Source organism: Metschnikowia bicuspidata, assembly GCF_001664035.1.
Source record: "Metschnikowia bicuspidata var. bicuspidata NRRL YB-4993 chromosome Unknown METBIscaffold_1, whole genome shotgun sequence".
NCBI lineage: Eukaryota > Fungi > Ascomycota > Pichiomycetes > Serinales > Metschnikowiaceae > Metschnikowia > Metschnikowia bicuspidata.
In genome coordinates this window covers 4,117,252-4,142,744 of record NW_017387731.1, presented here as the reverse complement: position 1 = coordinate 4,142,744, position 25,493 = coordinate 4,117,252, and the positions used below count along the sequence as shown (strand labels likewise).

Below are 25,493 nucleotides of genomic sequence, written 5' to 3'. Positions count from 1 at the left end.
GTGCTGGGCATCGCAGAGCCAGCCAAAAGCGTCCTGCCAATTTCTCCCAGAACACCCCACAACATCTTGCCAGCCATGATTTCTTCCAGTTGCTGGGTGCCCAGAGGCTTCGCTGCCGAGTTCCCCGAAAAATACGAGTTAGACGACGCGGAGATGGACAGAATCACCAAGATGGCTCAGCTAGAGTTGGAGGATGCCAAGGAAGACTTGCAAGAGGCCGAAAAGGCGCAAAACGCGCTGACGTTGCAGGACCAGGCCACGGTCGACGATGACTTGAAGGAGTACAATCTCGAAAACTACGACAACGACGGCCAGGAGACGGCCGGCGAATCCGTGGGGTTCTTTCCCGGGTTGAGTGCCACGGATGCACAGTACGAGGAAAACGACGAGGGCGACGCCTATCTTTCCTTGCCCACAAACGCAGACCTTCAGGAAGACAAGAAGGAGATGCAGATCTACCCCACAGACAACTTGGTTTTGGCCACGAGAACCGAGGACGACGTCCTGTATTTGGACGTGTATGTCTATGACGACGGAGCCGGGGCCCCTAGCGGCTCCAAGGAGGAGCAGGCGGACCGCTTGGACCAGGATGTGGCCAACGGCATGACCAGAGAAGCCAACTTGTACGTGCACCACGACTTGATGTTACCTTCTTTCCCGCTTTGCGTGGAGTGGGTCAACTTCCGCCCCAACGCCGCCGAATCCACCGAAAACATCGGCAACTTCGCCGCCGTCGGCACGTTCGAGCCTCAGATCGAGATCTGGAACCTCGACTGCATCGACAAGGCGTTCCCGGACGTGATCTTGGGTGAGCCGCAGCAGAACTCGTTCACCGGCTTGTCCTCCAAGAAGAAGAAGAAGAAGAGCAAGGGAAAGGAGCACGTGACCACGCATCACACGGACGCCGTGCTTTCATTGGCCCACAACAAGATCCACAGAAACGTGTTGGCCTCCACGTCCGCAGACACGACGGTGAAGTTGTGGGACTTGGTCTCCGGAACCGCGGTCAAGTCGTTCAGCAAAATCCATGAGGGTAAGATCGTGTCCTCGTCGCAATGGCATCCCCTGGAGGCGTCTATTCTCTTGACGGGAGGCTACAATGGCGCGTGTGCCGTTTCGGACGTCCGGGTGTCGGACGAGAATCAGATGAGCAAATCCTACTACGTGGGCAGCGGCCAGGAGGTCGAGAACGTGCGCTGGGGCGCCGAGCCCGAGATCTTCTATTGCGGCACCGACAACGGTAACGTCTACTGCTTCGACGTGCGTGTGCAGGACAAGCCGTTGTGGACGTTGCATGCCCACGACAGCGGCATCTCGTCGTTGGACATCAACCGCAATGTGCCCGGCATGTTGATCACGTCCGCCATGAACGAGAAGGCCGTGAAGTTGTGGAAGTGCCCCACCGGGAAGGGCGGCCCCTCGATGGTCTTGTCACGTGACTTCGGCGTCGGCAATGTGTTGACCACGGCCTTCGCGGGCGACTTCGAGGTTGCCGGCAACTTGACTATCGGCGGTGTCACGGGTGCCTTGAAGATGTGGGACTGCTTCAGCAACCGCTCCGTGCGTGCCACGTTCAAGCAGGAGTTGAGCAGCCTACAGAAAGCGGCCAGGGAGCGTGCCGTGGCCGCCGGTATTGCATCTAGAATCGCCAGAAAGTACCAGGGCGACGGCAGCGAAACGCTCATGACGGTAGAGGCCGGGAAGATTGACGCCGACTCCGATTCCGACGAGGAGCCCGCCGGGATGGATGAAGACGAGGACTGAGTGCATGTGCGTGGGCCCGGTTGTCAAAGCCGGTGAAAGCGCTCGCACATGGCACACTCAACGACTATACGGATGCATGAGCAGCCGTGCTGGAGAGCGAGAACTGAGATGGTAGGACGAAGTCCGGCGCCTCACGTGACACGCTCATCACGTGAGCTGTACATCACATGATACTCTCCTCACATGACTGGTATGTCACGTGATCAACACTAGCGCCCCGAGCCGCCGGCTCGCACCTTGCCCCCCTTTTTTTCCTCCAGCCTCCACGTTCTCCACAGAGCGCTGTCCAATCAAGTGTATATTAACCCATAGAGATCCATTTAGTGGCTTTCAACTATCATGTACACCCCGCCAACAATCACTTCGGATCTCAGATACCATGTTTCCAGATCCCAGAAACAAGAGGGAGTTTATAGGCGCGGAGGCCGCAATTGCAGCCACTGCCCAGGACTGGAGCCCGGAGGTACGGGTGTCGCGCCGCCGCTGTCACTAGTCCTAATCGCGCAGCCGAGTTCATCATTCTGGGCGCCCGAAACACACCAGTACCAGGAAACAAAATGCCACGCTTGGAGGAGTGGGAGATCAAGAAATACTGGAAGATTTTCCAGGGACTCAGCCCAGAAAACAACAAGCTAACGGGCGAAAAGGTGTCGCCCGTGTTGAAGAACTCGCGCTTGCCGGACGAGCAGTTGGCGCAAGTATGGCAGTTGGCAGATATCGACAGCGACGGCAAGTTGGACTTTGAGGAGTTCTGCATCACGATGCGCCTTATTTTTGACTTGGTGAACGGTGAGTCGCTGCTGGTGCCGGCACTGTTGCCTGGCTGGTTGATACCCCTGCTGAAAGCACACTTGATCCAGGCCAACCGGGCCGTGGCCACGGGCCAGAACTCGGCTAGCGGCTTTGCGCTGGACGACGACGACGACGCGCTTTCCGATGACTTCGACTGGTACATTTCTCCGACCGACCGCGCGACCTACGAGGCGATATACAACTCAAGCAGCGATACCTATGGGAGAGTCAGGTTCGATTCCTTGCAAGGCTTGTACGACACGCTCAAGAACGTGCCCAAGCTAGACATCTCTTCCGCGTGGAACTTGGTCAATCCAAAGTCGTCCGAGACCATTGACAAGGATCAGGTGTTGGTGTTGTTGCACATGCTCAACCAGCGTGAAAACGGGAAACGGATGCCCAGAGGCGTGCCTGCGTCGTTACGCGCCACCTTCTCTAAGGAAGTGCCTAGTTATGATTTAAGCCTGACGCCCGCCCCGCGCAAAGAAGTGCTGGAGCCCTCTGCAAATGACAAGAAGTCTTTCGGCACGAGCTACTTGACGAAGATGGGGCAGACGCAGCAGCCTAGTCGCGGTACTGATTTCTCGACGACCGAGGGCACAGACTGGGAGGAGGTGCGCTTGCGGCGAGAACTAGTGGACCTAGAAAAGCTACTTGAAAAATCGCAGCAGGTGTCGGCTGCGCCCGTGGAGTCAAGCGAGCTGACTTTGTTGAAACACGAGTTTGAGCAGTTGTTGAAATATAAACAGGAGGTGTTGTCTGCAGCCAAGCAGCTGCCGCACAGCAATAAGGACCTCAAGGATGTTCGTAACGACGTTAACTTGATCTCGAGTCAAGTTCAGATGTTGGAGGAGTTTTTGAAAGAAAAGGAGGAGGAGTTGGGCGGGTTGAAGTCCCAGCTACGTGCTGCTTGAGGCGTTGCGGGCCTTGTGATCATGCATTGCCGGCGGGATCATAGAACCAGAAAAGAGGGCATGGCCTGCTGCAGGAAGTGCGTTTCCGACGTGTGGTCCGCCGGCGGTTGATTCTCCTCTTCGGCCGAAACGGCGTTCCTCCGAGTCGGGACTGCAGGCGTTCAGCGGCACACAACAGCTTTTGATACAGGCGATCTGAGCTCCGGCGCCGGCCTCCCCGGATATACTAGAATCTACGCACCCATCTCGAGAATAATATTCGTGTATTATACAAGTGCTCGACTGTACGTAGGGGCCAGGTGGCGTGTGGGGGATGCAAAAGGGGGTTGCCTACTTCTTTTCTTCGTCGGTAGGCTCGGGTTCCGGCGTGGGCAACTTGAACGAGTCCGGGGTGAAGTCCTTGCCCTCGCCAACCTGCTCCCACACGGAGGAGCCGACGGAGAAGTTTCTCCAGGCCTGCGTCAACTCCAAAGGCTCATAGATGACCCGCTTCTTCTCCTCGTCATAACGCACCTCGGTGTATCCGGTGGTGGGGAAGTCCTTGCGCAAGGGGTGGCCCTCGAAACCGTAATCGGTCATGATTCTTCTCAAGTCGGGGTGGCCCTCGAAGAACACACCAAACATGTCGTACGTTTCTCTTTCGTACCAGTTGGCTCCCTCATAGATGGGCACCACCGAAGGCACGGCGGACGTTTCCGACGCGTACGTCTTCACACGGATTCTCGAGTTGTGGCGCACACTCAACAAGTTGTACACCACGTCGAAACGGTTGGTTCTGGAGGGGTAGTCCACGCCGGTGATGTCCATGCAGCTCTTGAACTGCGCCGCGGTGTGGTTCTTCAAGTACACCATGACCGGTCTGAGCGCCGAGGGCGCCACATAGATGGTCAACTCATCCTTCCACACGGAGAACTGCTGCACGAATTTGGGCATGCACGCCATCACGTAAGTGCCGAACTTGTGTAACTCCTCCGACACCTCTTTGTACTGGTCTGCCGGGTTTTGGAGGGGCACCTCCTGGGGGCCTTTCAGCTGTCTGGGCAACGAGTGCAAGAATGGAAGCGGCTCGTCGGATTCCTGCGCCAAGCGGGGCGAGGCCGCCAATGTTCTGAGCTGGAGCGCCGCACGGGCCACGCGGGGCGCGGATCTGGCGAGTCTAGCGGTGTGTGCCAACATGTTTCAGCGGGTTTTGGGGACTTTTGGAGCACGCTTGGCCAGATGGCTAGCAGTTGAGAGAGCACCTGGCTTTTCGGTGCGGGTGTGCAGGCTGTGGTAATTCCGCGCGTACCATTGGCCGTGCCAGATCCGTGCCTCCCGACCTGGACCAGCGGCGTGGCGGGCCCGGGCACCGAGCTGGTTTGCGGGGCTGGTGGTCGGGAGCTTGGCTTTGCGTTGGGCATTGTGCCTGGAGCCGGCCGGCGGCCAGGAGACGCTTGACGTCACGTGGCGTGGGTCACGTGATCACCGGCATATGTCCTCTGGCACGTGACTCCTGGTCTTGTATTCGCGCGAGTTTTGCGAGTCACGTGACGGCCGGTTCGTCGGTGAAATTGCGGGCGGCTGCGAATGCGGCATCTGGGCGACCAAGATGTCACCAAAGGGAAGGACCCAAAAGAACGGCGTGTGTTCATTCTTGTCGAAACCCGTATTTGTCGAGAGTCCTGAAAATGGGATCGTAGTTGATATGACAAAAAAACCGGATTTCTCGAATTCGTCTTAGGGGCGGCAACAACAATATGTCATAAGATGGCTCGTCGGAATATAAGTACAGCAACAGAAGTATCGTCATGAAAACAGGGCTTACATTTAGCGGGGCAGCCGAAGACAGGCCTTTAATAGTGCGATTAGAATCTGTATGCAATGATATCTAAAAGGAATCTCTCCATCACTTCTTTTGCAATGCTATCTGCTGAACCAGCTTGCTGTGCTTGTTTGACTTGCTGTGCTTGTTTGACTTGCTGTGCTTGTTTGACTCTACGTGTTTGTTTTGTTAGATATTGAACTAGTTAAGTTTTCCTAATGTGCTTGTTAAACTAGCTTGATGTGCTTGTTTGATTGGCCTACTGAACTTCTTTAGTTAGCCCAGTGTGCTAGTTATAAGCTCAAAGTACTTATGTATCCCGATCTCCGGCTAGATGCGGGTCCCTGGCTTTACGGGATTTCCTAAATCAGCTTGACTAGCTCGACCACATTGACGTGCACTCGCGTTATTGACTGCACTGAACTATTCTGTGTTGTTTCATTAAATTGTCTTCCGAAGCAAGGTTTTTCCAGGCGCTCCAATCTGAATCGATACTGTTTTCGCTCCAAAATTCTTATCTTCTCATTGTCCTTTTCTTATGCAGATGGTTCCTGTTCATTGCTTACTCCACCCATTCTACAATAGAAGAATGAACAGCTTTGGCGCTCGTTCTCGTTAAACGTCAACTTCGATTATTACTCTCAAGATGTCGCTAACTGATCTCCCACAAGACGTAGTTGCTAAAGCTGGGTCTCCGTTGTACCTGTTTGCTCTCTGATGGCACCTCAAAACAAACCAGCAGTAGCAAAAGGGCCCACAAATCCACTTCACTAATTATCTCTTCTGTATTCGACAAAAATTTAACCTTATACCTAAATTATAGACCGTGAAAACCACATTATCAGTGTTTCACCATGCATTTAGATAGGCGACAGAAATCAGTACTTTGTCATATTTGCCGCAGCAAACACTAAAGAAAATATGCCAAAATCCTGTAACCATCCCAGAAGTGTGCTGTGATCATCTGAATAACGTTGCCTCGCATTGAGCTGAGTGTGTCTTTTCCTTAAGGATTCACTCCATTATATTTATGCCAAACTTGTACTACAGAGCCTTGCGACATATATAATGGACTAATATAAAAATATGCCAGCACTGCATGCCCTCAATATGACATGATGCAACAGTCACACAACTTTGTTGCCGCTTCTGAAAAGAAAGAAGCCTTCTACGGATTTGGACCTGAGTATCAGCCAGTAACGTAGACTAGTTGTTGAAAGAGCGCAACATACGTTCTCTCGTAAAGACCTTGAGGTATGTGAAACAACATCTGTCAACTGGTCACTCGGCAACAGCTCCATACGTGCCGACACCCCATTTCATATTGTAATTTGGTTTGTTTCTCCATGGGATCTTCATCGCGTTCTTTGATCATTTGCATGAAAGATGCAAGGATTTTTCATCCGCTCTCTTTAAAACACCCGAACAGCCAGCCCTGTTTCAATTGAAGCAGTGTTCTCGGCTGTATCGGATAACTCTTGCTATGATTGAAGTGAACGTTGTGGGGCTTGGTGGAGCTGCGGACGAGAAGCCCCTCCAATGTCCGAGTATCGAACATTGTCGTCAAAGCGAACAATGTCGAAACAAATTCTGGCAACAATGTCAAAGCGAACAATATCAAAGCCATCAATGTCAAAGCGAACAATGTCAAAGCATATTCTGGCAAAGAAAACAATGCCAAAGCAAACAACACGAAAGCAAATAAGGCAAAAGCAAATTATGCCAGAGCAAACAACACCAAAGCAAATAATCTCAAATCATATATCGCTGGCATCAAAAGTGTATCCGTCACCGCAATTTCTACTGCTTCATCGACCTAATTGCAGTTTGATCTTCAAACCAAGGATCGGAGCAACTTCCTTGCTACTGAAATAAAAGCCAACACAACACCACTGAACCCTATTCTCACTTTCTGTCCATTTTTGATGGGCAAAATTTTCAGTCACCCATCAGCATACGCACGGGTTTACAGCAACACCATATCAAGATCTGAACTTGGAGAACCAAGCACCCGAAATGCGGCTTCTTTGGACCTACTTCAAAGGCGCAGAACTAGCCTCCAAATGGGCATGATATCAGACAGAGCGTTGAGCTACGCAAACAACGTTTACTCCATTTGGATCTACAAGGAATGTATCAACACTACCTACCGGCACGTCTGCATTTGCAAGGCGGCCGTTAGTAGCGTTGGCTACAGACGGCAAATCCTCGGCGTACCTTATGGCACGATGTTGTCTGCATACAGCGCCTTCATATCGCCCTTTTCCGTTATACAAAGTGACGTAATGCAGTATGCAGCTGGGCCCTTTGAAACCGAAACCCGGGAGTGTTTTCGCCTGGCGTAAACTTGGTGCATCGGAACTACTAAAAATAAATTTAAGTCTGGAGCCTAAAGGGTACACCGAAAGAAGGTGGTGTTGTCGTTCATGAAGACCGAATACAATATGTATAAATGCGCACGTGCTTGGCGCAAGGTCTCGCGAAGATTCCTAAGTAGCGAACATAGCCCACAAGCTTTCTAACATACTCAAGGTATTGGCTTTTCGACCGTGTGACAAGATCGTTCTGCCGGAAAACGTTTTGCATACCGGACATGCGTTCATGCGATGCTACATTCTCCCGGAAGAAACGGGATGCTCCGGTTCCGAAAAGCCGTGCTTGCTCGTTGGAGCCTATATTTGAAAAGTCAACGATTTCAGGGTCTTTTTTTTTAAGAACGCCGCTCATCGTCGGCTGAAGTTGGAGTGGGATGGCTACGGGCCTGCATTCTTCTATGCTTGAATCGCTTTAGCCGAAAACCCGGTGGCAGCAACAAACCCTAGATGTTTATGTGGTCAATGCTGTGCACCTGCGTGGTTTTGTCGGGGTGTCTCAAATTAGACTGATCCGCATGCGCAGTGAGCCCTGGCACCCCAGATCGTTGTTTCTGCCCTTTGATTTCTTCTTTATCTTTGCAGCTCTCCAGGCTTCACGTGCGGGCTGGGATCTCGTCATTTTTAACCGGAAAGCGACAAGCTTGCCTTCGGTGTTTTGTAGATCTGCGAGAAGTATAAGTGAGGAGGGAATGGACTGGGCACTCGTTGTGCGCAGAACATCCCATTTGGGAAATTCGACATTTCATCCCATGCTCTCGTGTTCACTTTGGTGTCTCTGCTGACTAAGGCCCGACCCAGGCCCCCGTATGGGTGTGGTCCGTAAACGTGAATATTAGTGGCTTCAAAGAGCAGGCCGCCTCGTATGCATTGTCTCCAAAATTGAAGCGCCAAGAAAATCGTGAAAGCGCCTCGGCTACCTGTGGCCTGTGTATGGACCTTCTTAAATCTTTGCAGGCGTTTTGAGAAATCTGAGCGTTTGCGAGGACCAGAGCCAAGCCGTGCCGGCCAAAAGAGGGTCTTTTTTACGCCGTGTCGGCCAAAACTTAGACCCTCTGCCAGCAAAGACTCTCATATTTTTATGCGAGGCTGCCGGGCTGGCCTCTTGGATGGAACTACAAAAGTAGTTGTCTGGATGAGGACCAGAGTGCGGCCTGGAGTGCTCATCATATCTGAGACCCAAGCTGGGTTTGCATTCGCCTGTCAAACATCTTACAACGCACCTAAACCGCCCGAGACGGAATCCCGAGGCAGCCTGGAATTTGGGCCCCGAATATGCGCGCTCTTGGTGATACTTCCCAGCCTGGGACTCAGGCGTGGGTTTCACGAGGAGAGGCGTGCATGCGGCGCTGAGATGCGTCTCTGGTGCAGCGCCACCCACGTTCTGTGCCGGCCTGCCGCAGTCTAAGCGCTGCTGCGTCCCGGTGCGAAAGAGCGATGCAAACAAGCAATACCCAGAAGCTTGATCCGCACGCCAGACCGTTGGCTCCCGGAAAGTACCTTCCACTTTCTTCCTGACTGCTACTTGTCGGCACATTCGTCAGGACCCCGCCTCTCCTGGCTCACCTTGCATCTCCAGCTGAAGCTGTGGCCGCGGCGGATATATTTGCCACCCACGTACATGACTGATTCCCCCAGCAGTTGCTTTCATAACGTAGCGTCCTCCAAGTCGGGTCACAAACGCCACCCGAAACCAAGAATCTCAAGCATCCCAAGCATCCCAAACATTCCAAGCATCCCGGCGCACCTGCGCACTCCACCTTCCGGGAAGCGCCCCGTGTGCCGTGCATGGAGCACACCGCGTCAGCATCCAGTGTCTTGTCTCTGAGCAGCGCCGAGACATCGATGCCATCCAAATCCATGGCCGACGACCAGTCGGCGGCAAAGAAAGCAGAGACGCGCTCGCGCAGAAGCTACGCGTGCGGGCCCTGCAAGCGGTACAAAACCAAGTGCAATCTCGAGACGCCGTGCCTAGCGTGCACGTCTGCCAAGCGGCCCGAGGAGTGCTTGCTCAACCCCCCGAACCCGCCGTCGGAGGCGGAGAAAAGCCGCATCGAGAAGCGGCGGCGCAAGTCGTCGCAGCAGAAAAAGGAGGCCAGGGGCCTGCGCCGGCCTGGCGTGAAAAACCCGCGCAGCCCGGCCCACACCAGCGCGGCGGGATCGCCCCAGAACGAGTCGCTGGGCGTGGATCTCCTTTTTCCTGTGGCGCCGGACGAGGTGGCGCCCCCGCCCATCCGCGCGCCGCACCTCAAGGACTTTGGCTTCATCAGACGCAGCTACCAGGACTGGGCCAGGCAGACCATGGTGATCCCGCTCGCGGAGTTTCTCCGGTGCAAGGCCGTGGCGCGCTGCCTCTCGTACGAGCAGTTGCTCAGGTACTTCCGGCGGTTTGCCCGCTGGGACAGCGACGGGTTCCAGTACCTCGTGGACTCGCAGACGTGCTTCAACATAGCCAGCAACTTCTTGGTGAAGGTGCCCGCGTCCGCAGACGACTTGGACAGCCGCACGTTCAACGCGTTGCTGGTGCGCGGGATGTCGTTGGTGTTCTGCGTGGTGGCCATCGGCAAGGTGTTGGAGGGCGACCCGCAGACCGCGGACGTGTGCTTGGCCCTCGCCGAGGACTTCATGGTGCTTCTTGGCGAGCCCGAGAGCTTGGGCGACTTCATCCACCTCGGCATCTTCGTGTTGGTCAACAAGACGCCGTCGTTGCTCCTCAGCAACCCGCTCCGCATCTTGCGGCTCTTCAAGGACTTCACGCACAAGATGAACGCGTCCGCCGAGGTGCTGCGGTATCTCACGATGACAGACGCCGCCAAGCGCGAGAAAAACGAGGAGTTCATTGCGTTTGCGCGCGTGTGGGTGCTTGCCCGCTTTGCCGAGCCGGACGTCAGCGTGCTCAGTGCCGAGGGCAGCTTGCAGCTCAGCGTGGGCCCGGACAGGCGGCGCATCCTGCCGGACCCGGAGCTCAGCCGCCAGTTGTTCCACAGCCACGTGGACGTGTTGGCCGCGGGCTGGCAGGTGTTCGACATCGCCAACCTCATCTCGTCGCGGTACTTCCAGCGCTTCGAGAACGTGACGGACGTGCCGCTGCTCATCCACGCGTACCTCCTGCTGTACCTGGAAATGGGCATGGTGATCGCGCCGCTCACCAGCAAAATGTACTTGGCGCTCCAGAAGGACTGCACCACGGTGCCCGCCGTGGCCGCGTACAACGACGCCATCTTGGTGCTGGTGCTCGTCAACTACTTCTCCACCCGCTGGCTCGGGCTCGTCAAGGTCGAGCGCCCGCACTTCCCGGCGCTCCGCTTCGCGCACTACGTGTCCACGCTCATGAGCACCTTCAACTGGATCGAGGAGTTGGACTTCCGCCTCTTCGACGGCTCCGGCGCCATCTACGCACTTGTGCTCGGCAACAGCAAGAACTTCCTGTTTCTCCAGATGTACCTCCAGCTCACGCACCAGGCCGTGTTCCTCGTGGTGCTTGCGCAGTTCCGCTCGCCGTTGTCGCACCTTCACCATCGACCTCGACTACATCTTCCGCTGCGTGTACGCGTCCATGAGCACCGTGCTCCACAAGACGCGCCGCTTGGAGCCCTTCTGCCTCATCCCGGCCGTGGCCGACATCTTGGCCGTTGTCGAGGCGCTCGAGGAGTTTGCGCTCAGCACGCCCATCTTGGCCGACGACCCGGACGAGCTTCTCGACGCGCTCCAGACGTGCGTGGAGCCGCTGCTCTGGCAGGCCATGACGCTCATGCTGTTCGGCCTGCTGGCCACGTGCGCGTCGTACGTCGAGCAGTTGTGGCAGCTAGCCATGCAGGTGCAGAGCAACGGCACCGACGAGCTCTACATCACCAAGGATCTCCGGCTCGACACGGCGTTTCTCCGCAACTTCGAGACGTCGTTCGAGCCGTTCCGCTTCTCGCAGGACTTGGCCGAGCAGTACATCCACGACGTGGTGGACCCTGCCATGGCACTGCTGGAGGAGGGCGAGGCGAGCGACACCCTGTAGGCGACGGGCCGCCGGGACCAGTGGACGGAATGGGCGTGGACCAAACTGAACTTGCCTCGCGAGACTATAGAAGAAGTGAATGTGAACTCGACTGGGGGAAGGACAGATGAGACAGACGCGAGAGTACCATATATGATGCGTGCAAAGGACCGAGGCTGGCGAACAAGACCAAAACATTACATATGAACCAAAATGCGAGCATGACCACCAGTCAAGAAGAGGATCCCCGGCCGGCCTGGAAACGGGATCTGCGTAGGCGCGTGATACAGAGATGTTTTTGGATGGGGAGAAGCGATGAATCAAGAACGAGACAAGGACCGGCGAAGACAAGAGAGAAAGGGTGTTTTGGAACTGAGAGCGCAAGCTAGGGACGGGGTAGTTGACAGCAGTGTCAGGTACATGCGTTAGAGGGGTAGTTGAGTCGGACGTTTGACTACGAATATAAGCTCGACGCATACGTGTCGTGGATACATAGAGTTGGGATGCCCTACATGAAGTAGACGTCAACAAAAGTATGCCGAAGGGAGGTTAGATCGCTGAACAGGAGAGTATATCGCAAACTTCGTATTGATGAATGAAATAAGTGGGAACATTCCAACAGACAACAATAGTTTGGGACAGACGGAGTAGAAGGAGAGAAGTGTTCCATCAAATGTGATTGCGAGCACAATAAATGAAGAACATATGATAGAGTTACACAGAAATAGACGAACCTCAGCCGTACGCCAACATCTAGGAACTAAAACTGGATGCACATCAACGAAGTCGATTGCAAGGTCCATTTGAATGGCTTGCTGAAGAGAGAAGGAGTTTAGAATAATTTTCAGGAGCGTGATTGGAAAAGAAGAATACTGAGTAAATGAATGTGGTTTTGTTCATACATGTGCAATAAATCTAAACTAACAACTGTGAGAGAACGGGCGCCAGGATCGACACGAAAACACGAACACCGTACCACTCACGCGTATGGCAAATGCCCAAGATAATTCCACACAGCTTCGAATGACGTATTTCTCAAGTGAACAAAGCCCAAATTTTCAAGCCCATTGATCAGCACCTTGATGCGGTGTGGTTGGAATAATTGCTGCATGCTTGGGCGTGACGATACGGTTACAAAACAGTCGCCCGCAAATCGAGTTCACCGGCGGCTCCTTGGTAATTTCCCAGATCGACATTACGCTGGATTCACCAAATCAGCTTGAATGGAGGACAGGTCCAAAAAGCTTTTCCAAGCTGTAGTATAGACAAATCCTTGGAACAGAGTAGTCAGTTTCATGGGTTCGAGAGACGAAGCTCTGTTTCTATTGATTTTTAATCATGCTTTGGCATGTGAGTATTCAGAGTATCTTCGCCCTGCTGAAATGAGGAATTGGTCCAGGGGTATGAAAAAGAAACTAAGCTAGAGAAATCGACCTGTAGAGCAAACACAGTCTTTGTATCGATAAAACCGGACACCGTTTCGTCCGAAAATCAAACGATGGTCAATTTTCGTACTTTTAAGCATAGAAAGTGCTGGCCCATATAACTGCACATACCCGGCGCTAGGAAATGCTTCGACACATCTATTGCTATATGAATTATGTTTCTGCAAGAAGATCCCAATGCGAATTAAGAGGGAGCTAAATCAATGTAGAATGTTCAAGTTTTGGGTCTCAAAAGGCAAGAGAATGTTAGGATCATGCATTCTAAGCCCGTCAATCTCAAAAAAACGTTGGGTCAAGTTGAGACGTGGAAAACCTGTAAAATTTAAATTTTTATATGACCACAATCACTTATGATCACTTGAGAGACGCAGAAACTGGGAATAAGCTCCTTTAAACCCGCTTCAAACTCATGAGCCGAAGCATCCTCAACGAAATGTTTCTCTTACAGAGAGTCAACACGATAACAGATGACTGCGAAGATTTTTTATCACGTTTCATAAAACCTGTAAGACTTCTCGAAATATTATGAGGCTGGCTGAAAGTTTGCTGTTATATGTGGTAGTAGTTATTTCAAAGTTACAGAAGCAACAGAAGTAAAAGCCCAAAACTAGCGGTGTAAACAGCATAATTCCGTGGGCTCTTGGTTGTGATTATGTCATATTTGGACGTACTATTATCAAGCGCCATATACTCCTTTTTGGGCGTCTTCCTAGCTCTGGCTTATTCATGTAGATTTGATAAGATTAATTTATGATTGAAGTCTGAATCATATAGCACAGTTTCAAAATCATGAAGCACACAGTTAAGTGCAGCTATATAATATACGATACTAATGTGGGTGGGTAAAGTATATGGTCTGGAGACAATTTCGAATGCATAGCAATGGGTGGCTATGATCTTTCAAAAAGTATGGCACTACCAGAAGCCAACAAATTTGCTTGGCGAAGAGTAAAGCTTCGGGCAAGAATGCAAGCTTGTGGGGGAAAAAGTCTGGCATTAGTCTATCACTGAAGATAAAAGGCTGTGATAGTTTCTAGTGCTCAGTACGTAAGTGCTCCAATCTCAGGCACAAGTGAACCACAATATTTTTCTATGAGGAGTTTACTCCACATTTTAAACGCCTTAAAAAATTAAATGATTTAGACCAGACATTAGAGAATTTTCATTTTTTCTGATCATTTGAAGGCTGGTGAAAATTGTAGTAGACTTCATTGTTCTTTTGAGCTACTCTGTTTATTGTCGCGAAAAATATTGCTTATCCAAGAATATTACAGATTCTTTCATGTACCCAAAAAAAAGCACCATCGACAAAACATATAAAAGGGCTGTATATACAGCAGCTTTCCCGTATAAAAGCCAGAAAGCACACTTATAATTTTTAGGAATATTGAGCGAAGACCTCGTTTTCCTGAGGATCAAAGACTAATAATTCATATACCATGAAACTAGGAATCTGGGCTGTGGCCGTGGTCTTGTCAATTTTCCACAGCGTGGCGCTTTCACAAGAAATTACCAATCACACTTGGCAGATACATCCTCGTGAAACAAATCTTACGGACCTCACTGTTTTAACAGATATCAAATACACGGTTATTAACAGTCCTAGTGTTATTGTGCAGGGTACTTTTTGGAATAACGGCAGTTTTTTCGTCTTCAACAATGAAAGGCCTATTCAGTTGCAAGTAAAAGGACCCGGGTTCCACAATTTCGGAACCATCTCTTTCAACTCTATTTCCTATGTCGAAGAGGCTAGCTATGCTATTTGGGCTGGAGGTGCGTTTTGGAACTCTGGCACCATATATTTTGATGCGTGTAAAACGCCATTTGAAGAGGTGCCTTTCATTATCAGCTCCACTAGATTATGGTATAACGAAGGCCGAATGATTTTTAAAAAGACTGCAGGGTCTATTGGCGAGCTATTTGCTGGAGGAAGATCTGTCAAAGACAACTCTTTAGCCATTACCAATCAGGGTACAATTTCTTTGTACAATACCCACTGGGGCGTGCAGACAAACATCAATGGAAATGGCTGTATCGTTGTGGGCTCCGGTTCAAGACTCAACTTGGATTTTGCAAGTGGCGCTCCCAGACTATTTACCTAGAGTCTGCCGACTCAGTGTTGGGAATTCGAGGATTAAGCACTTCGCGTCCTACTCCCTTGATCCGTGTGACAGGTCTTGGAGAAGCCAATATGATTGACTACGATATTGAATATGATATCGAGGGGAATGGGTTTGAGTATTTTGGAAATGCAGGTTTGTTGGCGATTTCCTACTTCGGGAGGCCGGTGCTTTCGATAAAGGTTGGGGCAAGTTATGATACGGAGTACTTGAGGTTTTCAAGGGGTCCGCTTGGCACAAGATTAAATTACCAGATGCCAAATCCAAACAGGGTCCCCAGTAAATGCTCCTTTGAGCTGATATATCCAGATGGGACAAATCCACGTTCTCCGATATCTTCGGCTGAGAGTCCCGCAAGCTAGTCCAAACGGTACATCATTTTGTGATTCCGAAAGAATTCTTTATAAAAAGTTATTGATTGTTTTATTACCCTCTATTGCATAAACAAGGTTTAAACATACTTGAACAACGAAACAATCACCACCAGATTTGAACTAAAGCTATAAAATTGAAGAAGAATAAAAGCCAGCCGTAAGAAACATTTTCTCATTCATCAATCTGTTTTGTTTTTGATTCCGTTAGCCAGCCCGAAATTTGCTGTTTTGTAGCTAGTCTTTGCTTCCAGAAATTGGTAGCAAACATATTTTAGTGTTTTCGTGGAGAAGATGACCCTTTTTTGAAGCACGGTCAAGGTTGTAGCAATCTGGCCTGACCACTGTAATTTGTAGAGCTTAGTGCTTTATCTATCAGACTCGTGCCAATCAGAAATCAATATAAAGAGTGTACAAAGACATCGCTACTCTCAACAAAGTACAGACTCGCTCGGCTCGTCCAGCATTGCCAGCTCTGCTTCCATCGTCCCACAAAACATTCTGCATTCATACTTGCGCTTGAAGGAAGAAGAACAACTGGCTGGATTCAAAGCTCTGAAAAGAAGGCAGCCTTTTTGTTTCTGATATTTGCCACTACTGATTCTATTCGAAACGAGCTTCTGACCTTGTGGAACAAGATTCGCTAAGAGCCAGCTACTAGACTCTGTAGTTACTCTTGCAATATTCGAAGAAGAAATAATCAGACATCACACCACTACGCTCATCAATTTCAAACACAATTGAATTTGGTATCACTCGAAGTAGACGCAATTTAATTTGAAAGAACTCTAAGTCCCTGGGGCCTTACAAAGTTTGCTAATATTTGAAGCTGGTGTGAAACTTTAGAGAGAGCATACAAAAGCCCTCAGGGCTCAAGTCCTATCTAAAAGTGCTAGAATGCTTCCTCCAGGAAAGATAAACTTGCATTTTCCATAAATTAAAGTGATATGTTTTGGGCCATAGTCTGCCACATCCCAGGAAGATTGGCCAAAAGCTTGACCGCAACAATATATCATTCTTTTAATTATAAGGGAGGAGAAAAAAAACATCTAATTTCATTTGGCTTCATTTCGGGCTTACAGCTCAATTTTTTGATCTATTTCGAGATAGGTGATTGAAAGCATGTAATACTGTGGCTCGATCATAATAGCTCATGACTAAAGTCTAGATATGAATTAAGTGTGTCAAGCCTATGCAGAACAATTGAGTGTGTCACAGGCTTTTCAATATGTAGAGTATTTTTTTATCAAAAGATTTCGCTTTGCCTTTATAGCCGGTAGTGTTTTTAAACGGTTGATAATTCCAAAACATCATAGGCATATGTTGGTGCGGACAGATCAGAAAGTAAAAACCTACTGTGGACACGGCACGAGAATGTGCGGCACAAGATTGTACCACCAGAAAAAGAACACCAATATGTGCATGGGTTTGCAGAATAGTGGGCCTGAGTACTTAGTGAGCCAGAAAACAATCTATACCAGTACTGAATAAAGCAGAATTTGCAAGGAGCCCGAAATACCGAGTATAGTGTATAGCACGGAGCAACGATCAAATAGTGCACCCAGTCCTTGGAAAACGCCGAGGACCATGGCTGCCGCACACTTTCAAGAATACTTGATAAGCGTATGAATCCATGGCACCCAAAACATGGGCAGGTTTAACGAGAAAGAAGAGAAGCACATGAGCGCATCAGCTATGGCGCCTAAAGTTTCAACGCTAGCGTGGGCATCAGTTTTCATTGGCTGCGAAACGGTTGCGCGAACACGAGTTCAACCAGGGCCAGCTTCGCAAAAAAAAAGAGAATAGTAAAGAAGACAGGAAGGACCACCATAAGAAACAAAAGAGCGGCAAAAAAAGACAGTGTCGTCGAAGAAGAGAGGGAAAAGATTTAGGACAGGGAGCCACAAAAAAAACAAAGCAAAGGAGAAACAAAGCAAAGGAGAAACAAAGCAAAGGAGAACCAATTCAGAGGAGAACCAGTTCAGAGGGAGAGGCCAGAAAGAATGCGTAAAGACACCCAGGCCCCAACAGCATGCGCGGCGGGATGAAAATTACCTCCGACTCAGCAAAGCCCGTATCAGCAAAATTATGACACGCTTAGCCCGCCACACGGGCACGTGACATGGCCCAGCGCCATACGGAAATTGCAAATTCCCCAGATTCCACATATCTTTGCACTCATGCCCGCGGCCTGGCACATTGGCCGGGCCCGTCGCCGTATGCATTACTTAATGGCCAGTGTCGGTTTAGTTTGGTCTTTTACCCAGGCGCCGCACTGGAAAAAACCCGCGCCGCGGCCGTAAATCCCAATTGCCATACCGGTTCCCCAGACCAGCGCCGCCCCGTTTTTCGTACTTGGCCTTTTTCTTCGACTTGTCTTCGAAATTCCTCCTTGCGCTTTTTTTAGCTATTTTGTGCCGCTGGACCACGTGCAATGGAGGTGCCGCCAAAGCGGGCCCGGCATGGCCGACTTTCCGCTGGCCGGGGCCGACTTTCCCGGATCCAGACGTCATAGTGCCCGCCCAGCTATTGTTTGAGGGAGCAGCCGGGGTGTTTGGCGTTTGGGTTAGCCCCGGCACACCCGTACCTCCCGCCCCCTTCTGCGCACTGCCCCCTCTGGGCCCACCTGCTCGCCCCGGCCCAGGCTTATCGCAGGGCCTCGCCCTCCAGGCCCACCATTGCCGCCCGCGCCAGCTGCGAAAATAGGCCCGCCAATCGCCTTTGCCTGGGCCCCGCGCCTCAGTGCACGGCTACGGCTCCCCGTTTTTTTTTCTTGAACATCAACTACACGTTTTGTGGACCACACCCGAATAATCCATTGCGGCCCAGGTTTCTGTCCTCGCCACCGCCGAAACGCATGCCTTGTCCAAGAGCACGCCCGCCACCCCGCCCCGCTGGTCCCTTGCTCCAGGCCTCGTTCTGACCCTTGCCCCAGGCCCCACCACTCCACGAAACACAAACATGGCGCCGCCCCGACCAGACGCGGGCCCTGGGCCCAGAGCCGGGCCCACAGACCGCTCCACCGGCCCTGGCGCTTCAAACACGGGTGGATACGACGCTCCTGCTGCTCCACAGTCGCAAACGCCCGCGCTTACTAATGCGGCGGCGGGCCCGCAAACAGAGCCCCCGGCCGCTCCGGAAAGCGCAAACACCGTCCCGGCCGCCCCGGAGAGCACGGTGAACACCGCCCCGGCAAGCTCCACGGGCGCTGGCCTGGCCCCTGCCGAGGGCCTGCCGCAAAACGACTTCTCGCAGACCTTCACCTTCAACCCGAACATGCCCATGTCGGTGCTATTCGCCGAGCGCCTCCACCGGTATCTCCAGAACCCAGAAAATCCAGATCACCTGGAAGAGGGCCGGGATCCGCCCAACGAGCGTTCGCAAGAGCCCGAGGACGCACACCCACCTCTGCCCGCCTCGCCCACCAGCTTGAACATCTTCGACGAGATTCTCGACACGGTTCTAGGGCGCCGGTCCACGGAGGAGAATCTGCACAGCTCTGCCGCGGACCAGCGCCCGCTGCCTGCAGCTGGGCAGAACGAGCCCACAGGCCTGGACGCCTCGGGAAACACCACCAACGTCGAAGGCACCACCGTATTCACGACGGGCTCCCCGGGAGGCCACCCAGGCGCCATAGTGATCACTGTGAACTACATGTTTATGGACAGCGCGGAAGAGCCAACTCCAGGACGCACAGGGTCGCTCGTGGTCACCATCCCCAACAACGCCACCAACCGCGAGCCGCACATTATCTCGCTGTTCATTTCGTTGGCCACGCGCATGGCGTACTCTGCATTGATAAACAACGCTCCCAAACCCAAGCCCGGCATTCCGCTCGAGAAGTTTCAGTCATTCAAGTCGTTGAACGTGGAGGATCTCGCCGACAAGACGTGTGCGATCTGCTTCGAGCAGTATGAGTGTTCACCACCGATAAACGTGGAGGACCACGTTATCACGAAGAAAAGGAAGCTCAGCTCAACCATGCATGTGCCTTCTGCGTCGGCCACGCCCGAGCCGTCTCCGTCTTTGTCAGCACAGATTGAACGGGAGAACCCGCCTTCCGCGGACTCTAATAATACCCCCCAGAACGAAACCGCCGACGAGAACCCGAATGACGAACAGGGTGAACAGAAAGTTTATTTGTGCGAGCACGAAGAAGAGTTCGACCACACGCCTCTACAAATGCCTTGCAACCATGTCTTTGGTCGTTCGTGCTTGGCTCATTGGCTCAAGGAGAACACGAACTGTCCGCTCTGCCGGCTCTCTGTGGCTGATCCCGATCAGGCGCCTGCAAGGAGCACTGGAATCCCGCCAATTAGTTATATTCGCTTTGGCGGGCTTGACGACCTCACCACAGAACCCTTGAATCCTCCTAGCACAGCTTCGCAGCCAAATGGAGACTCGGGTACGTCAGATACCAGCAGACAAAGCTCTAGTGGTACCAACTCCACGCAGTCTACGGGACAGGGGGATCAGGGGTCACATGCGCACCATGATGGAGGTAGCCTTCCAGCGATATTGCGCAGGGCAACTCTGGTGATCTTTAACCAGTCTGCAAGAAGAGCTAGAGACTCCCCCGCTGCCTCTCTCGAGGCGTCGGGTGGCACGCGAAGTTTACGAGAGCGAAACCCTCCGTTCTCCCCGGTCATCAACAACATCCAGAACTATTTCAGAAGGGCAAGGAGACGGAGAGACGATCTCTCAGGTTCCAATTCCCTTTTTGCATCGGGCGTATCTAGCCGCAGAACTCCGAGTGGAGTGGAAACAGTGGCGTCTGACAGCGACTCCCTGCAAGGTCGCTTTAGAAATTCAAGCATGTTTGCGAGTGATTTTGGGTCCAGTGCCAGGTCATCAAGGGAAACGAGGTTGCAGAGCGCAAGTACAAATGAACAAGCGCAGAGCTCTTCCGCTCAAGGCCAGCAGAATGGCAACCAAGACGGCACACAGGAGCAGGCGGACCCCCCTGCTAATGACGGCAGTGCTTGAAGTTGATGTTTATTATTAAGAAGTCTGGGTTTCAAACACACATTGGGATTTTATATACAGCTTATGGACTTCCAGATTGATTATAATAATAGAAGGTCATCCTTCCGTCGGTTTGTATTTGAGGTGGCATTTACATGCGGGTGCTCTACACGGATACGCCGCCTTCTGCCTCTAGCTTCTGTCTGTTCTTCTTTTCTTTCTCGGCTCTTACAGACTCGCGTCTCTTCATTCCTTCCTCGATTTTCCGAAGACGTCTTTCTTCCTTCGTCTCTTCAGCCTTTATCTCCACAGGCCTCATCTGCTTGATCGCTGCCTCCAACTGGTCCATTTTTCGGAAGTTCTCCTTAAACCGGTCTAACGAAAGCTGAGTGATTATTCCCAAGTACTCAGAGCTCACCAACAGAACAAGCCTCTCGCCATGGAGAAAGCCAATTGGAATGTCCAACTTGATCAGAATCCGGATCCCGACAATGTGATTGCTTCCAATTCCGGACTCTCTGAACCCGCAGGCCATAGCCGTCGAATATAGCAAGTTGGCGCTCGCCGAGTCTCGGCATTTCACGTGTAAGATCAACGGTTCGAATTTGAAAAGTATGTATCGTGTGGCCTCGCCGTTTTCGCCCAGACCCGGCGACGCCATGGGCTCATATGCAAAGTCGATAGACTCGTGCCATGCAAGCAAGGATTCTGGGTCGTGCGTGACAAACAACCATCGGCCCTCATGGCCCTTTGCTCCGATTTGTGTTTTTGTCTTGTTGCCCTCAAGAAATACAGACACCCTTCCTGAACACAGTGATGTGGTGACCATATCGGGATGGGAATTGATAGTGTCTATTAATGAGATGCAAAGAACATCAATGGTGCCTTTGGGAGAGGCATCCGGGGCAGCAGCAGAAGTGCCCAGGATTTCACGCAAGATCAGCTGTTTTTTCTGGTCAAACGGGCTCAGCATGTGTGGCTCTGGAGATGCAGTGATGATGGGCTACAGACTTTCCTGCAGGAAAAGTTAGAATAGGATTGATTTTAAGGAGGGAGAATATTCAAGATTTGAAGACAGGCCGGGGCTGGGTCTATCTGGGGTTCGTTAATACATGGCATCGCCGTACTGCACCCGGAAATCCGTCTTGCGTCACGTGACATATTCGGTCATGTTGGAAGAACCAATTTGTGCAGATGCCAGAGTTGGGTATCACGTGGCAAACACAACGGCTGGATGATTCACTGGCGCATCATTATTATTGAAAATCTGCGGCCAGGCCTGGTGTCGATTATGTAATACTTATGCAATAGCTTTATGGTCAATTTTTCGAATGCAAATTTTTATGACTATTGCTTGAACAGAGGGAAAGAAGGAGCCATTTGCACTAGTGAAATTACGGAGTGGATGTTTTCACAAAGCCTGGAATAAAGAAGGATCAATCGAAAAGCCACAAAGGAAATGGCCCATTCTCAAGCTGCGTATATTCGTATACGAATTATACGTTCGAACACCACTTCATATTTTGTTGACTGCGTTCATAGGATGCTTTCCATTATTGCTGTCACATATGACGCACTTGTACCGAACCTGTCATGCCTGCCGCAAAACACCAAGAGTCAGCATCTCAGCCATGATGCATGAAACCGTCTATTCGTAAGAGTTATTGAACCCATCGAAGACTTCCTGTGATAACTTAACGCGAGGGTCTGACTCAACATTGGTGCAACAAATCACCGCAATGCGAGCATCAATTTTCTCTCTTCTTCTGGGTTGAATTGAAACAACATCTTCAACACGGGCAAAAGCTGTTCTCTTTGCTCTTTGTGTTCGAGAAAACCTACCAAGACATTCTTCAAGTATGCCACGTTTGTTTCTGGTGACTTAATAGCCGCAGACCTCGTCTCTTGGTCCATCGCCGCCGCGGCTCCTTTTTGCTCCTGGCTCTCCTTAATTTGCCTATATTGATGCGTCACGTGCTTGTAGTTCTTCGAGAGTCTCTCGAACTTTAGTGTGGACTCTTCATTTAGTTTCTTGAGAATACCGTTGAGATTCTCACAGTCTTTCACTTTTTTGCTAGATGCCTGGAGAGACGCCCGTAACTCATCCACCATATTCTCCAAGTCTCTTTGTTTCTGAAGGTCCTCGAAAGAAGCCTGGTGCTTTGTGTTTCGGAGAGGTTCGTATTTCTGACGGACCTCTTCACATGTTTTTTCGAGCTCAGTGATCTTGGCCACGTATTTCTCGCACAAGTGTTTAAGCTCTTCGATCTCTCGCTGTCTTTTTTTCATCTGAACCTGGAAGTTGGCCTCAGTTTCGCTCTGTTCTTCACTCAAACTTCTCATTTCACTCTTAAGTTCATTGCACCTTATAGTGTGTTCTTCCTCCGCCTCCAAGAGAATTCTCCTCAATGTCGATGACTCTCTCGTACGCTCCTGCAATAAGTTTTTGGCCTCAAAAAGCTCTTCTTGGAGATCGTCAATTTGGTTTTGGGACTCTTTAGCCTTGCTCGCAAGCTCTTCGTGTTGCTGCTTGTATTCCAGAATCTCATCAGAAGAACTGGCTCTTGTTCTTTGCAAGGCCTCGTATTTGAGTTTTAATGCCTCGAGCTCGGTCCCTATTTTCTGACGGCTTACTTGGAGATTAGATACCTCCGACGCAAGCGCATTGGCTCGCTCGATGGCAGATTGCTGCTTTTCCATCATTTGTGTCTTTTCGTCTGTGAATCTTTGGTTTGTTGCGCGGAGGTCGCTGCTTGTAGCTTTTAGAGTGGCGATTGTGCTGTTCAAATCATCCCTTTCCCTGTTCAATTTCTCCTGCGTATCCTTGAGCTCTTTGATTTGTTCGTCTTTGTGCGAGATTGAGGATTGAAGAGAGGCGATTTCAAGCTTTAAAGATGCGTCAGCACTCTTGAATTTGGAGAACTCTTCGATTCTTTCCTCGAGCCTTTTCTTTTCGACTCTGAGAATATCCATGTTTCTCTTGAGTCGAGACAGCTCTTCCTCCTTGTTAGACGCTGTTTTTTGAAGCTCGATCAACTTAGCCTTTGTGTCATTGAGGTTGGCTTGCACGTTCTCGAGTTCTTCACTTAGCCGGCTGATCTCCGAGTTGTTGCTCTCAACAACTCTTGCATTCTTCTCCGTCAAGGATTTCAATTCCAGTTCTTTCTCGTTGAGCGCTTCACTAAATCCAGACTCCTTCTTTTCCAACAAATCACGGAGAGAAATTTCTTTTTTTTTCAACTCTTCTATTTCGGCTGCATGTTCGGATTGCCACTTTGTCTTTGTGTCTTTCAAATCCTCTTTTGCTGTCACGAGTTCATTTCCCAAATCTTTGAGCAGGTCTCTCAATTGCTCGAGATCTTCGCTTTTTTCTTGGAGTTCTTTTTTGGTCGAGCGAAGATCTTCTTGCACGCTTGTTGCGTCCATTTTCTCTCTCTCCATTCTTTTAACGAGATCCTCTTTTTCTTGAAGATCTTGCTTCAATCTAGTGAGTTCATTTGCATTTTTTTCAATCTCAACAGTCGAGTCAGAGATCAGCTGTTTCTTCTCCACCAAGACCTGTTTCAAATGTTCGATTTCTTTCAAAAGCTCTGTCTTTTCTGCCTCGACTGCCTCAACTTGAGCAATGAGGTCAAGCCTTTCTTTCACGAGTTGCTCTTCTTCTTTAGTAGTCTTTTTTTCTTCATTAGCAGACACAATTGCTGCTGGTATTGAGCGGTTATTCTTTTTGCCTTTCTTCTTTTTGCCCGTGTTTGATTTATGGTTTGAAGACTGTACGCCCGCATCAGGATGTAATGTCGATGGGTCATGCACCTTGGCTTGCGCAAGCTCATGTTTTGTGTTTTCAAGCTCCGCTGACAAAGCGCCGGCTTCTTCCGATTTCACTTTGAGCTCGTCTTCGAGAAATTTGATTTTGACGGCAGTTGACTCGGCGTCGCCATGTGTTTTTTTAGCTGTTGATTCCATGGCTTCGTTCACATCCTTAAGCTCAGAGAGCTGCTCTCTCAAATCTTGAGCTTCTGAGCGCAATACCCCAGACTCATTCCGGAGTTCTTCCACGGTTTTATTGGATGCCGCTAAATCTTGTGTAAGAATCTCCTTTTCTTTTTGTTGATCCTTCGATTGAGCAGATGCTTGTAGTTCCGCAAGGCGAGCCTCGTACTCCAGTACACTTGTTTCAGCATTTTTCAACTTGAGTTTGAGACTCGGAAGCTCAGCAACATCCAAATCGTAAGCCTTCAACTTCTCCTCATAATTCGAGGCTTCAGTCTTTGCCCGAGAGACAACCTGGTCGATTTCCTTTTGCATAGCTTCTTGGGTTTTGTTGATCTTGTCTTCGAGACGTTGTTTTGTGTCGGCAAAGCTGTTGTTCGCGTCTTCAAGCGCCTGCTGTTTAGCCAGCAATTCGTCTCTCAATTTCTGAATTTCGGCGCTGGATTCAGTGCTAGCAGATGTCTCAGTACTGTTGGCAACAGAAGCGGCAACCTCGGCTTCAAGAGCTTTGATCTTCTCCTCCAACTGCTTGACATTTGCGATGTACTCGGACTCGGCGTTGATTTTTTTCGCCATATTTTCTTCGAATGCTTGTAAAGATTTTTGGGACCGTGCCAAATTGCTCGTTAATTCTTCATTTTCTCTTGCTAGCTTGGAAGCTTCAGTAACAGACCTTCGCAACTCATTGGCCAGCAATGTGGCCTTCTCCGTGAGACCGTTAAGGAAGTCGACCAAAAGCCCCGCGTCCGAAATAGACAGTACGGGTGTGACTTCACTCATCACTTTCTCGAACGCCAACATAAGCTCGCCCTTTTTCTTCTCGGTTTTATACGCATCTAGAAGTAGTGGATACTTCTCCTCGTACTTCACGAATTTTTTCAATTTTGCCCGAACCACAGGAGGCAAGTCCTCTAAGTCTATATCTTGAAGGGCGTTTGGAGAAACCAGTTTCGACACTGGTGTATCTT

General features: G+C 50.6%; 8 protein-coding genes across 8 annotated transcripts; 6 read left to right on the top strand and 2 right to left on the bottom strand.

The window, feature by feature from the left end:
* Positions 1–75: 75 nt before the first annotated feature.
* PWP1 (rRNA-processing protein) lies at positions 76–1,764 on the top strand (the record flags this gene model as incomplete). The annotated part of the gene is made up of 1 exon (XM_018856783.1): positions 76–1,764. One exon carries the CDS (start codon positions 76–78, stop codon positions 1,762–1,764), a length of 1,689 nt encoding a protein of 562 aa, XP_018714582.1.
* A 279-nt stretch (positions 1,765–2,043) lies between these two features.
* On the top strand, positions 2,044–3,635 carry END3 (End3p). The gene has a single exon (XM_018854087.1). The coding sequence runs from the start codon at positions 2,322–2,324 to the stop codon at positions 3,468–3,470; it is 1,149 nt and encodes a 382-aa protein (XP_018714581.1). The 5' UTR covers positions 2,044–2,321; the 3' UTR covers positions 3,471–3,635.
* ALI1 (Ali1p) lies at positions 3,636–4,778 on the bottom strand. The gene has a single exon (XM_018854088.1). It carries the CDS (start codon positions 4,644–4,646, stop codon positions 3,801–3,803), a length of 846 nt encoding a protein of 281 aa, XP_018714580.1. The 5' UTR covers positions 4,647–4,778; the 3' UTR covers positions 3,636–3,800.
* Positions 4,779–9,503: 4,725 nt separating this feature from the next.
* On the top strand, positions 9,504–11,652 carry ZCF8 (Zcf8p; the record flags this gene model as incomplete). The annotated part of the gene is made up of 2 exons (XM_018853726.1): positions 9,504–11,189; positions 11,221–11,652. 2 exons carry the CDS (start codon positions 9,504–9,506, stop codon positions 11,650–11,652), a joined length of 2,118 nt encoding a protein of 705 aa, XP_018714579.1.
* Positions 11,653–14,515: 2,863 nt separating this feature from the next.
* Positions 14,516–15,178, top strand: METBIDRAFT_228734 (uncharacterized protein; the record flags this gene model as incomplete). The annotated part of the gene is made up of 1 exon (XM_018855214.1): positions 14,516–15,178. One exon carries the CDS (start codon positions 14,516–14,518, stop codon positions 15,176–15,178), a length of 663 nt encoding a protein of 220 aa, XP_018714578.1.
* Positions 15,179–18,849: 3,671 nt separating this feature from the next.
* METBIDRAFT_34459 (uncharacterized protein) lies at positions 18,850–20,553 on the top strand (the record flags this gene model as incomplete). Its single annotated transcript, XM_018856476.1, has 2 exons — positions 18,850–19,972; positions 20,081–20,553. The coding sequence occupies 2 exons, from the start codon at positions 18,850–18,852 to the stop codon at positions 20,551–20,553; spliced, it is 1,596 nt and encodes a 531-aa protein (XP_018714577.1).
* Positions 20,554–20,698: 145 nt separating this feature from the next.
* METBIDRAFT_76967 (tRNA methyltransferase) lies at positions 20,699–21,505 on the bottom strand (the record flags this gene model as incomplete). The annotated part of the gene is made up of 1 exon (XM_018858614.1): positions 20,699–21,505. The coding sequence occupies one exon, from the start codon at positions 21,503–21,505 to the stop codon at positions 20,699–20,701; it is 807 nt and encodes a 268-aa protein (XP_018714576.1).
* Positions 21,506–25,186: 3,681 nt separating this feature from the next.
* On the top strand, positions 25,187–25,429 carry METBIDRAFT_25918 (uncharacterized protein; the record flags this gene model as incomplete). The annotated part of the gene is made up of 1 exon (XM_018855305.1): positions 25,187–25,429. A coding segment is annotated over one exon (243 nt), but the record flags the coding sequence as incomplete, so codon positions are not given.
* Between the last annotated feature and the right edge of the window lie 64 nt (positions 25,430–25,493).

Coding starts and splice junctions, on each gene's coding strand:
- ALI1 (XM_018854088.1), bottom strand. CDS start 4,646: ATGTTGGCACACACCGCTAGACTCGCCAGATCCGCGCCCCGCGTGGCC.
- END3 (XM_018854087.1), top strand. CDS start 2,322: ATGCCACGCTTGGAGGAGTGGGAGATCAAGAAATACTGGAAGATTTTC.